The sequence below is a fragment of the Dermochelys coriacea genome, chromosome 2 (genome assembly GCF_009764565.3).
Source record: "Dermochelys coriacea isolate rDerCor1 chromosome 2, rDerCor1.pri.v4, whole genome shotgun sequence".
In the NCBI taxonomy this organism is placed as follows: domain Eukaryota; kingdom Metazoa; phylum Chordata; order Testudines; family Dermochelyidae; genus Dermochelys; species Dermochelys coriacea.
The window spans coordinates 143165035-143179060 of record NC_050069.1 but is presented as its reverse complement, the minus strand read 5'-3'; the positions used below and the strand labels follow the sequence as shown (position 1 = coordinate 143179060).

At 39.7% G+C, this 14026-nt stretch overlaps 1 protein-coding gene across 1 annotated transcript; it reads left to right on the top strand.

The window, feature by feature from the left end:
- Positions 1-161: 161 nt before the first annotated feature.
- CCT5 (chaperonin containing TCP1 subunit 5) lies at positions 162-11721 on the top strand. Its single transcript, XM_043508470.1, has 11 exons — positions 162-295; positions 3477-3537; positions 3635-3799; positions 4306-4504; positions 6312-6504; positions 6742-6891; positions 7459-7578; positions 8064-8249; positions 9299-9436; positions 10303-10483; positions 11433-11721. The coding sequence occupies exons 1-11, from the start codon at positions 191-193 to the stop codon at positions 11558-11560; spliced, it is 1626 nt and encodes a 541-aa protein (XP_043364405.1). The 5' UTR covers positions 162-190; the 3' UTR covers positions 11561-11721.
- The last annotated feature ends 2305 nt before the right edge of the window (positions 11722-14026 follow it).

Sequence of the window (14026 nt, the reverse complement as noted above, 5' to 3'; positions counted from 1 at the left end):
GGCCTCAGGGGGGCGCCACATTGGTCCCAGCGGAGAAATCCTTCCGGTAGTAACCCGCTGCGCATGCGCGGCGCAGAATCGCCCGCTCGTCACGTTACGTTGCATTGGGCGTGGTGGGCAGCAGCCGCGGCTCGTGCTCGGTCGGTTGGTGTCAGAGCGGCTCTCTGCGTGCGGCCCCGGCGGCAGGACCATGTCGGCGATGGGGACTCTCGCGTTCGATGAGTACGGGCGGCCCTTCCTGATCCTCAAGGACCAGGATCGCAAGAGCCGCCTCATGGGGCTGGAGGCACTCAAGGTAACTGCGCATGCGCCACCACGGAACCGCCGGTTCCCAGCCCCGGCTCCATGTGCGGCCCCTCCCCCATTTCTCCCCCCGCCGCCGCCGGTTGGTCGCTAGTCCCCTTCCCCCTGTAGGGTCTGGAGCCGCTGGACCTTTGTGTGTCTCTTCCCCCCCCCGGGCGGGTGCGGGGAGAGCCGTGACCCGGCTGGGCCGCGGGGCTCTTAGCCCCGCCCCGTCGGGGCCTCCCCGCCTGGCCCGAGCGAAGCCTTTGATGAAGCGCCTCGGGCTGCCCGGAGCTGGCTCCTCGTGCGGGTGGAGCGGGGCGGCGGGATCCGCCGGGTGCCTTGTTAAACGCCGTGACCGGACCCTGTGTCACCGAGTCACTAAACTAACATCGATCTGCGTCTTCCCCTTAAATCTCACACACGCTGAACCAGGCTCCCCACCCCCCGCACAGTGCAAACCTGCTTTAGTCTCTCCTGTCTTAATCCCTCGCCCGGTTATTGTCCCGTCTCCCTTCCACCTTATAACCGCATTGAGCACGCTGTTTACAGCCCGTTTTCTCCAGTTCATGTTTCTCTGCCTTGCACTCAACTGAACCCACTCGGAGTCTCTAATGATCTCAGAGCTCACAGCCAGGATGTTCTCCTCATTCTCTTTGACCTGTCAGCGGCTTTTGATACAGTTAACCACACTCTTCCTCTTGAAATGTTTCCTCCTTTGGCTTCCTGGACTTTGTTTTCTCTTGGTTTTTCTCCTATCTCTAACTGCTCCTTCAGCATGTCCTTTGCAGGATGCTCTTCAACCCTCCCCCCACTTTCAGCTGTTGGGGGGAGGGGACCACAGGGCACTGTACCTTTCTCCTTTCGCTTTACAACTTATCTCTGGTTAATCCATTTCATCCACAAATACAAATTAAATGACCATGTGTATCTTGATAACTCACGCATTTACCTGCCTGCAGCAAACCTGTCTCCTTTTGTCCAAGCTAAAATCTTGGCCCCTCTCTTTGACATCTCATGGATGTCTAGCTGTCAGCTCCAGGTGAATATGGCTATAACAAAACTCCTAATCTGCTCTCCCTGCTCCTTCCTTAGTCACTGTAGACAACACCACCATCCTGCCTGTCATATATGCCCTTAAACTGGGCATTGTCTTTGACCTCTGTATTCATATTCAGGCAGTGTGTGAATCTTTCCAATTCTTTCTGGCTAACGTGGCTAAGATATGGCCTATCTACTCCATTCACACAACTAAAATTCTTGTCCAGGCTCTTGTCATCTTGCATCTAGATTACTGCAACATTCTTTTCTCTGATTTGACAGATGCAGTTATGGCCCGTTCATATCCATTCAGAATGCAAAAATCATTTTCCTAACCTGTTGCTTTGACATGTCAGTCCTCTTTTTGCGTTCCTCCACTGGCTCCCCCTTCTCAATCTCTTCAAACATAAGCTACTTGTCTTAATTTTCAAGGTGTTTCATGGTCACGCTACCTATTTTCTGTCATTGATTATTGAGCAGTCCATATTCCCCTGCAATCAGCCCATGATTTCAGCCTCCATTGCCCACTTGTTACATTTTTCAAAGAAACACCTTTGTGCTTTCTCTCATGCTGCCCCTCACCTTTGGGAAGCACTCCTCATAAACATTCTCAAAACTATTTCATTATCCTTCTGATCCTTCTTCCTAAGGGCTTGTCTACATAGATGTGGATTATGGGGGTGTGAATTGCCGTGCACTATAGCGTTGCACTTAACTACCTAGTGTAAACTAAAAAGTACCCGGTTCATATCAACATAGTCCTGGAAACATGAATTAGATACCTTTTAGTTCACGCCAGCAGGGTTTACATGGTGCAGTTACAGTACAACACTTCAGGGCATGCGACTCACATGCCCGATAGTCCAAACTTCAGGACTATAAAGACCTAAAATTTTGTTTTACCATGTTGCCTATGAAATACTGGACAGCTGCTGTGCTGAGATCATGTGTCGTCTCATTGTTTACGTGTACTCCCTTGTCTGTCTGCCTATATCCATCTGTTGGCTCTCGTACTTAGAGTACATCTACACTAAAAAGGCTACAGCGGCGCCTCTGTAGTGCTTCATCCCAGATACAGTGTACAGTGACGAGAAGGGTTGTCCCATCGCTGTAATTAATCTACCTCCTTGAGAAGTGGTAGGTCAATGGAGGAATTCTTCTATCAACCTAGTACTGTCTACACTGAGGATTAGGTCAGCATAATTATGTCTCTTAGGTAAAGTTTTCAGTGTAGACCAGTCCTTAGATTATAAATGATTGGACAGGGACCATATTTTTTTGTTTTTGTTTCTACAGTATATAGCACAATGGGGTACTGGTCCATTATTAGGGCTCCTAAGCACTTTGGTAACACAAATAATAAATGTGTTGCATTTCAATAATTCACCTGCTGCATCGCTGAAAGAGAAGAAAAGTATAATTTTAAAAACCCAGGATTTTTGGTGTTTTGCGCCAGCAGAGGTGGGATGCTCTTGTTTAATGTGAGCAGTTTGGGTATACTAGCAATGCAATGGTATGTTGAAAGGCCAAGGGATTTTTAAAGAATGACTGACTGAATGTCAACCATCCTTTATCTGGCGAAAGTCCTTCACAGATTAACTCTCTCATACAAAAGGGATGGAGTTCACAGGCAAAGGTCCAGCCCACTAGTCAGATGCTTTTAATTCATGCACCTGCTAGCGGGTGTGCAGAAGGAAAAGTTGGGGTCTATCATTGTATATCAATACATACAATTTGCCTGATCTAGGTATAATTTTAGTATACATTTTTACTTCCGCTTGAAATAGAGCAAAATCATCTGCAGCAGTTGTTTTGTATCTCAGCCCCACTTAACGCTGTTTTTAGTTTGTTTGTTTGTTTGTTTTTTAAGTGTTTGGGGGGGGGAAACTACTTTGCCTTTTTCATTACCAGTGCAAGTTTTATTCATGTTTGCACTGATGGAAAACATTGGAGATGGGAATTGCTACTGGCTAACTGATGGCCCTGAAAACACTGACACCTAATTTTTTCTGACACATAACTGTATCTGCAAACAACTAAAATCAAAGGACTTTCTTTTTCACTATTTATTTGCATAGTGTTACTAATAAAGCATTGTATTTTTAAGGATGTATCATAATGACTGAATATATGTTTGCATTTTTGTTTCATAGTCTCATATAATGGCAGCAAAGGCTGTGGCAAATACACTGAGAACATCACTGGGGCCCAATGGTAAGTATGAGAATGTAAGTTTAAACACTTCTCTTTTTTTCGTAAGGTTTCTTTGATTATTTATAACTTTTGTATACTTTTTGAACACTTATTTTAGGTCTTGATAAAATGATGGTGGACAAGGATGGTGAGGTGACTGTCACAAATGATGGGGCCACCATTCTAAGTATGATGGATGTGGATCATCAAATAGCTAAACTTATGGTAGAGTTGTCTAAATCGCAGGATGATGAGATTGGGGATGGAACTACAGGGGTTGTTGGTAAGAGACATTTCAAATCTGTCACCTTTGAAATTAGGTTATTTAAAAAATATTTAGAGAGTTGGCCCTGCATAAACAATTAGCATCTCAAACAAACCTAGTTGAGTAGCTAGCATTTTAATCCTCTTGCAGCTTCCATATTGCGGGCTCTGTATCAGAAGTCTGGGGGAAGGGGGTTGTTTGTTTTTTGTTTTTAAAAGGGTAGGCTAAATTTGCAGGCAGTATTGACACTCTATCCCTTGTATTAAATGCATCCATGTATTTATTTTTTCACATATCTTAGTTTTCTTCCAATTCCATCTTCACTCCTTAAGAAAAAGCAATAATTCGGTAGTTTCCTCACTATGATTGGTCAACAGCTGTTGATGAATTTTAGAAACTAGTGTAAGCCTGCAAGGGCAAGTCTGTTAAACACACTTTCCATGTTCTAAGAACATATTGCAAGATCAAATAACTTAGTAAATTGATGGAGGAAAGTAAATCCTTGTTTTTATTTTGTTTTGTAGTTCTGGCTGGTGCTTTATTAGAACAGGCTGAGCAGTTGTTAGATCGTGGTATTCACCCTATGCGAATAGCAGATGGTTATGAGCAGGCTGCACGTGTTGCCATTGAGAATCTAGACAAAATCAGCGACAGTTTTCCAGTTGATCCACAGAACAATGAACCTCTCATCCAGACTGCAAAGACAACTCTAGGTTCTAAAGTGTAAGTTTATACTTGAAAAACCTAACTAATGTAATTTCATATTTGAAAGCGTTTTTGGGAAAAATCCTTTACAGTTGTTTGACTTTTTTTAGCTGGAATATAAAATTTGTTGCATTCCTCAATGAAATTTTTCCTTAAAGTTAAGCGTCACTTTTTATTTTTATTGCCAGTTAATTTCTGTTCTGTAACTCCCTGATGCAGCAAGTTTTAGGAGGAGACATTAGTAAACCATTCTCTTTAGTTTTGATGACATGTGACAAGCAGCTGCAATAGAAATTCCTCTATGCTATCTGTCTAATTCCTTTCTTTTCCACTTCCACGCTTCCTAACCTCCCTTTATATATTTCTGTGTGGTTGTTTCCCCTCACTTTTAAAAGATGACAGTAGATGGACTTCACATGTGATAAATAGCTAATATCATTATAGCCTTATCTGCTACCTTTACTTCCATTAATATGCTTTGTCACTGCTCTTATTTTTTTGGCTATAGTAAAATGGTATTTAGGTAGTTAATTTGATACTCATCATGGGTTAATTAATGAAATGTGGATCTTTAATTTGACGGGATAATGATTTGATGGCATAATATGGTTTTCCTCTTTTGTCAGTAGACCAGCCCAAAGCGATGCATGCATTTTAGGTGAGAGCCTCTCAGCCTTTTCAGCCTTTTTTGAAGTCAAAGTTTTTCACTACCTCCTTACATTTAATTTATATCAATGATGACGATAATAAGCCTATATAACCTGTGTGTGTGTGTGTTGAGAGGCTGACAAAGAGTATTTAACCTTGAAAGGTAATGGGGGAGGGGAGAGTGAGATGTCCTTTGCTTTAGACTTAATAAATGTTCATGACCCCTCGATTACCGTTCATGACCCACTAGTTAAGAAACACAGTATAGGGTAACCCAGCATGATGCATCAACAAGTATTCAACAGATCAATTGACCATTGACGGTTTTTCTCAGTTCCCTTTAAGATAGTAGGTGTGAGTTATTTTTTTGTGCTGAGCTTCCAGACACTTTAAAACAAAAGTAATCCACTTGTTCCTTCCTGTCCTATTGGAACAAAGGAAAAGCTACTTGTGATGCTTGACTTAACTGTAAGTCTGATTAACGCTATTTATTTGTTTTTAGTGTAGGGCAGGTAGAACAATGGCACTATAAACAAAGTTTCAAAAAACACTTGGTTTTTTTCAGTTAACTCTGTGACATTTGCTGCTTGTCTTACACTAAGGAACATTTCAGGTCTCTCGGAAAACTGTTCAAGTTAGTGTTGTAGCTGGAGGCAACTCTCCCCTTCCCCTGTCTTTGGGGCATATTAAAGTGGATATAGTCAAACCATTTTGCTTTAATCTTAAAGATTAATCGAGAGTTTAACTTGTTCTGTGCAGCCAAAAATCTACATATGGTCCAGCACCTGTTGTTTATAGCATGGTCTAGTATACCAAGTTTATATAATCATGTTAAAAGAGGTCCTTTCCCAGATGTACCTTTCATGTTGTTTGGCATGCAGCCTATTGGTCCCTCATTGGTTATAACTCACTTGTAATCAATTAAGTGTGAGAGCCCAAATCTGCTTCTTGGTAAGATATCCAAGAAGAGGTGTCCATCTCCACTACACAGGCAGACACATTCAGTTCTTTGTCTCCTGTTTTGCAGTTTAACTTCCTTTTTTTCCTCTTCTTCCATCTTCCTACAATGAACAAACATTCAATGCTCAAATAATGTTTGTTCTCTATGACAGTTGTTCTCTTGGGGGGACGTTCTGAACAATCTTAACTAACTTCATTACATTTTGCTTAAATTTAGAATTAATCGTTGCAACAGACAAATGGCAGAAATCGCTGTCAATGCTATACTGACTGTGGCTGATATGGAACGCAAAGATGTTGATTTTGAGCTAATCAAAGTACAAGGCAAAGTGGGAGGGAGACTGGAAGATACCCAGTTGGTCAAAGGAGTGATTGTGGATAAAGATTTCAGCCATCCACAGATGCCTAAAGTGAGTTAGTTTTTTCTAGTAGTGTCTGTATGTTAGGCTTTATTTAAATCATCAAGTAACTTTTCTTTGCCCCTCTAACTGCTGTCTCTGAACACCTGTCATGTACTCTAAAATAGAAGTTGCTCTTTCCTAGCTTGTAGAAGAAATAGCTTTATTAGTATGGGGTTGGGCGGCAGAGAGAGTGCAGATATTATTGAGGTCAAAATAATTAATCTTAAACTTTATTTTAACATGTAGGAAGTTAAAGATGCTAAAATTGCAATTCTCACTTGTCCATTTGAGCCACCTAAGCCTAAAACCAAGCACAAGCTTGATGTAACATCCGTGGAAGATTACAAGGCACTGCAGAAATATGAAAAGGAGAAATTTGAAGAGATGGTGAAACAGGTTAGAGTTTATAAACTATTTATCCCTGATGACTTTTCCCCAGTGTATACAAGAGTGAAATATTTTGCTTTTCATGTATGATTTGACTAGTAGTCTCAAAAGAAGAAGACTTGTTTGCATACATATACTTTTAAAAAGTTACAACTGAATGACAAATGATTCAAAAAAATAGCTGGTTTCAGAGTAGCAGCCGTGTTAGTCTGTATTCGCAAAAAGAAAAGGAGGACTTGTGGCACCTTAGAGACTAACAAATTTATTAGAGCATAAGCTTTCGTGAGCTACAGCTCACTTCATCGAAATCATCCGGAATCATCCGATGAAGTGAGCTGTAGCTCACGAAAGCTTATGCTCTAATAAATTTGTTAGTCTCTAAGGTGCCACAAGTACTCCTTTTCTTTTTGCAAAAAAATAGCTGTAATTAATTAACAGACTAGTTTGAAATTCAGCTCCATGGTTAGTGTCTTTATGGGTCATCCTTTGTATCCACTGTATTTTGGTATTTGTGGGTTCAAATTAAATGCATTGTATTGCTTTTAACTTAGCAACATATATTGGAATTGTTTTCAGATTAAAGACACTGGTGCAAACCTAGCTATTTGTCAGTGGGGTTTTGATGACGAGGCAAATCACTTACTGCTTCAGAATGAGCTACCCGCTGTTCGTTGGGTTGGCGGACCTGAAATAGAAGTAAGTAAACTTCTCTCAGACTTCATTTTGCATCTGCCTTGACTGTCTGACAAAGGATCTGACGCATGATCACCTCAGAAGCTCTGGCTTTCAGGAGGAGAGCAGCACAACTAATATACATGAGTCTAAATCACTGATTGGTAAAATATCACTTGTGAGAAGGGCCCACTGTGAATGGGGCCATGATCCACAATTGAATCCTCTAGACACTACCCCAATACAAATAATAACTGAAGGATGGGAGTTAAAATTGAGCTAAAAAATGGGTTACAGAAAGGTGACCTAAGACTCCACATTTAAAATTTCATTCCTTGCTCTGCAGAAACAACTGATTCCCTGAAATACTCTGAAGGAGGGGAAGTGTCCATTTCAGAGTCTAGTCTATAAGCTGGCCTTCTTCCACTCATGTCCCACAATAAAAAACCCTTGAGAAAAAATTAATTATTTTCAAAATGACTGGGTTTTTGTTTTTTTTTTACTTGTAGTTGATTGCCATTGCAACTGGAGGGCGCATCGTTCCTCGTTTCTGTGAACTCACGTCTGAGAAACTAGGCTTTGCTGGCATTGTCAGGGAGATCTCATTTGGAACAACAAAGGATAAAATGCTTGTCATTGAGCAATGTCAGAATTCCAGAGCTGTGACCATCTTCATTAGAGGAGGAAATAAGATGGTGAGATATTCAATATGTAAATGAGAGTTTGAACATATCTTCTGCTAATTCCTATCAGCTTGCAAAATCAGCAGATGCATCCAAAAGAAGCCTCAATGTTGTACTCTCTTATCTGAAGTGTGGCTAGAGGGAGTGAATAAGTCAGTAGTCCACATGACTGGGACAGTCAACAGTCAATTGCTTGTTGAGAGTGGCAGCTCACTGTGCAAAGTACCACGAGATTCACGTTGTTTGGTGTTGAGTAAAACTGGTCATCGTTTATCATGCTCTACGAGTAACTTTACTCTTGTGCCTAGTCCCTTTTACTTTTAATGGACTACTCATGTGAATAAAATGATATTGAATCATTTGGAGGACCAGGTCCTTATTCATTTTCACATAGCAGTAGATATCTAATCTTCATCTGTAAGTCTTGGCCTGACCTTTAAATAAGAATGGTATCTCCTGTACAGCAAAACAAAATTTCAAAACTTTGCATTAAATCGGTTGGTGTCTAGTGTGTTGCTCTTATCCTGCTGGTACTTAAGTCCTATTTGGAGCCAAAAGCATAAGAAAAAGGGGAGAACTGAGAGGTACAAATAAAGAGTTAAAAATAGATTTGTAATGTTTTTTGTTTTTTTTTTAAAAAAAAAAACAAACTTTTTGAGGTTTGCTTAGCTTTTTTTTTAAAAAATAAAACGCATCAAGCTATTAAGTGGACTTTCTGAAGTATGAACCATAAATATTTTAGTGTAAAAAGCCTTGTTTTTATCTTGGAAATACCCCAGGCTTGAAAGGCGATTTGGTCATCCAAGTGAAGGGTTGAAAATCTTTAAAATGTTTATGAGCAATTTCTAAGTATTGAAAAGCTGATTATTTCAAAATGTAAAGTTTCATGAAAACAGAATTAAAAAACTCTAGGTCATTACAACTATAGATTTCTATTCAGATATTACTTGCCGGTGTGGAGTTTCTGATTTTGTATTAGGAAACCTTGGCGAAGTAAGATTTTCGGGACTCTCCTAACTTTACATACTGTAACATAACTTGCTACATTCTAAAATTCCAAGATTATCGAAGAAGCAAAACGATCTCTTCATGATGCCTTGTGTGTAATCCGGAACCTGGTTCGTGATAACCGCATTGTGTATGGAGGAGGTGCTGCCGAGATCTCTTGTGCTTTGGCAGTTAGTGAAACAGCAGATAAGGTAAAAAAAAAAAAAAAAAAGAAAGAAAACAAAACACTTTTTCATCATTCTCCCGCTCAAGGAAAATATCAGCCTTTAGTATCTGTAACTGCAAAACAAGTGTATGCTAGGGAATTTCATGCTTTCACTTATGCAGTGTTGTATAGTTTTAGTTTTTCACATAGTAACTGCTGCTGCTTCAGCATAAAAAAGCAAAGTAGAAGAAAAGCTGCTGTGCTTTAGTAAACTACTTTGTGGTTACTGATTAAATGATACTGAAATTTTCCATTGGGTTGCTAGCGGCCTTTCCAGACTGATGTACTGTTATTGGTGGTGATCCTTTTGCAATACTAAAATTGTCTTTGAAAGATGAAATGGGGCAACTTAAATGTATCAAATTCATGTCTGAATTCAAGATCTTAGGGTTTGGCTTTAAAAGGATGTAACCTTAGCCAGGTCACAATGTGCAGCCCCTGGAATGGAGACTATGGTTGTAGATGGGGCATTCAGTGGCACATGACTCCATCCTCTACCCCTAGACCCTCATTTCAATATGATAATTAAATTGCAGTCACTCCCACCATTTCATGCCAGGACTTTTAATGTAGCAGAGTCCATGTGATGAGTTACTGAGCAGCTAGCTGATGCATTGTAGATTCACACAGTGAAATGGCTTGCCATGTAGACAAGCCATTTGTCCTTAAGACTGATGTAGGATGTATTATGCATATAAGTACTTTGGCACCACATATAAACATCCTGTTGGGTAGGATGGGCCATGTTTTTAAGGAACATTTGCATCTATAGTATATGGATAAATTCTTTCACTGTTTTAGTGTGATAACCTGGTTTTTCCAACAGTCTAATATAAGCCTGTACTCTCGTAGTGCCCCTCCTTGGAACAGTATGCTATGAGGGCTTTTGCTGATGCCCTAGAAGTCATTCCCATGGCGCTTTCTGAAAACAGTGGAATGAATCCCATACAGACTATGACTGAAGTGCGAGCTAGGCAAGTGAAAGAAAACAATCCTGCTCTTGGGATAGATTGTTTGCGCAAAGGAACAAATGGTAAGAAATCCTTGGTACACTGTGAATATTGTGGAAGGCATTTCTCAACAAATGTAAAAAGCCATAGTAGACTTACCGTGGGTACTACAAAGACTTCGGAAAATGCAATCACTTAATACTTCGTGTTTGAAGAATTTTTGGAATAAAAACCCTTAATTTTACACCACATGAGCAAAACATTTTGGCATAAGTAGAAAGAGTTCAGGTGAGAATTTGACTTGGAACTGTCTTTGCTTTTGTAAGTATCATGTTCCCTTCATTGTTTTCCTGCTGTGCCTTATTAATTCTTTTTGATACAATATTAGTGTTTCAATTTGTGCTTCAAAACCAACCAGCACAATTTTGTAGCATAGATTGGAAAATCATGATTAATGTAATGAGTTGCCCTACTGGATATAGAGAAACTTTAAAATATATATATATATTGTGCTCCAAGTTCGGAACTTTCAGTTCAAGGCAATTTTTATGACTGAGATGTAAACTTGAAGTCTTTTTCTTTAAGGAAATGTCTCAGCTGTAGTATGAGCACTTGACTGGCCAAACAAAGTGTACAATGTCAAAGAAATAAGTCAGCTATTCATACTGGCATGTTTTTCTTCACTATACCTCACTAAAAAGAACAGGAGTACTTGTGGCACCTTAGAGACCAACTCCTTAACTTTGTAGTGATAATCAAGATGGCCCATTTAGACAGTGGACAAGAAGGTGTGAGGATACTTAACTTAAGGAAATAGATTCAATATGTGTAATGATACCTCACTGTAATCTCTAAACAGCTGAAAGGGAATAATACCAAAATTCTGGGTTTTGGTAGAAGGGCGTGATTGTATGGTAGTAGAATTTTAAATCTGAAATGTGATTTGCGCTCTGCGGGCTCTTTTAGTGTGTCTTTAATTTGGTGATTTTTGACTTTTGGGGGGATGTCTAAATGTTTCCCCTCTTTTGACAGATATGAAGAAACAGCATGTCATAGAAACCTTAATTGGTAAAAAGCAACAGATTGCTCTGGCTACTCAGATGGTTAGAATGATTCTAAAGATAGATGATATTCGTAGGCCAGGAGAATCTGAAGAATGAAGGCTGAAAAACAAGGAATAAAATGTAATGGAGCCACGCAGTAACAAAAATTAGTGGGATCTCAACAGTTCATCTTCAGCTATTTATTTCTTGACAACTTTTCTTTTTGTTTTAGATACTGTAACTGCTAGTTGTTGAAGACAATAAAGTACCATTTAGCAGTTGTGGCTTCAAGAGTTGTTTGAGGCATCATTACATGTTCTTGCGTGTTTCCTAGCAAATGCATCCTTTTATACTGACGTGGCAAGAAAGGTAGCTCAGATGTTCCATTGTTCAAATTATTTATGGCCCTTCATCCGTTGTCCCTGCAGCAGACTCCTGCTGTTGCCTGTAGGCAGAATCTCTAACCATTGACTGTCCGATGGTCTGGATTCTCTAGCTTTTCAGTGCAGCAGACTGGAAATTCTGTGTCAATTTACATAAACTTTAAAAATGGAGTCTTGTATGGAATTAAATATGCAAATGAATAATGCAATATTCTTTGTTCACGTGATAATAAATTTGATTTTACACTGTCCCATCCTCCCTAATTTTCAATTTTGTTGCAGAATTTTGTATTACTCATAGCTGTATTCTAGAAATGTAGAAAGTCCATTCCTTTTTTTTCTCTTAAATTGGACTACTTTGTTCTTATCTTTATTTTGGCTCAGTTCCAGTAAAGCACTTAAATCTGTGCTTAACTTTAGTAATTGGGACTATTCGTGCTGGAAATTACATATGTTAAAGTGCTTTGCTGAATAAAACTACTTATATTCTTCAGTGCTTTGCTGAATTAGGGGTCTTTATAGCTGGTCTGTTTTAAAGCTTCCATTTCCCTTATGTGAGCATTTAATTTTTATTATTCTCTAAACCAGTAGTTTTAGCTGCTTTTATTTAACAGTATTTCATTTTTTAATGAAAACTTGTGATCCTTGTCATAATGATTAGTGCTACTTCCTATTGTCGCCACCTGGGATACAGCTACACAGGGATAAAAAACCCACAGCATGGCCATGGTTGGCCCAGGTCAGCTGACTTGGGCTGTGGAACTAAAAGTTGTTGTGTAGATGGTTGAGCTCAGACTGGAGTCAGCTCTGGGACTCTCCACCCTCACAGGCTCCCAGAGCTCAAGCTCCAGCCCGGGCCCAAATATCTACATAGCAGTTTTTCAGCCTGAGCCTGTCAGCTGACTGGCCAGCCATGGGTTTTTATCCCTGTGTAGAAATACCGTTGAATGCTGACACATGAAAGACCACCCCACAGAAGAAACTAAAGACTAACATGATAAAACTCAGTGGAGACCTAAGGGCAGTGTTTTACTGCAGTTTAAGAAGGAAAGTTTAAATTCTTTCACTTGAGAAATTTAAACCACAAAGTTCACAAGCTACTTTCTAATAATTGAGCATGTCACCAATTTCTAATAAATGAAGTAAAACTGAACTTCAACTTCCATGTGCTCCAACTGCACAGAGGAATTCTCTACTATGGAAAGTGACATACTGAAGAATAATCTACACTATACTTCAGTAATGGCTATTTATAGTGTAAACATTGAGAAGTGAGGATTCTGGGCAATTTCAAAAATAAATTCTCAAACAACAGCCCCACTATTGTTTCACAGAAATATCTTAGCTGTCATTTCACAATATATTTGTTTCAAAAGAGCTCCAGTACTATATAGTATATTGAGAATGGTACAATTAAATTGCTCAGAAGACCTTACATGAGAAATGGCTACAAGTTACTATTCCACTGTAAGTTATTTGTGTGTTAAATCTCAAAAGGTGTAAGCTAATATCTAAAAGACCCTATTTTTAAAAGTACAATTCCATAGGAAGAATTGAGTTGTTGACTCAAGTCCAAACATTAGAATAACATCAAATTGTATTTAAAAAAAAAAAAAATCAAATACCCTAAAATTTTAGTGGAGACTTTAATAGGGAAATTCAGTTTATGGTTTCCTAACTCACCCATGTTAATTGCATGCCTCCATTATAATAGTTACCATATAATTGTGCTGTGGGGGGCCACCACAATCTGTCTGAGCATTAGGGCTGCCAAAAGTTACAGGATCCTTCATGGGCCCTGCCCTGCTACCATGTTTCCATAGTTGCATGCAAAGTGCTAGCTTAGTGCTTCCAGGGAAGCCTCTGCCAGATTCTGGGGCAGCAAATAGATATAGGAGCAGCTACCTTGTACAGTGTTTGCGGCTACAACTTCAAGCTCCCCTTTTTTTTGCTACAGAACTTATGTCAGCTCCCATACATGGGAAACATGTTTAGTTTTTGGGGAATGCTGAGATGATGAGCTATGAAGTAGGGGAGAAGGAAGGCAAAAGAAATTAAAGCCCGCAAATCCTCTTTCCTCCCAAACTATTAATTTAACAGGTGAGAGAAAATAGAATAGTGGAGCTAGTCCACATAAGTGTCTCAGCTGTCTATGCAGCCTTTGGAAGGTAGGGGTGGAGAGGGCTCCAGCAAAATGGGT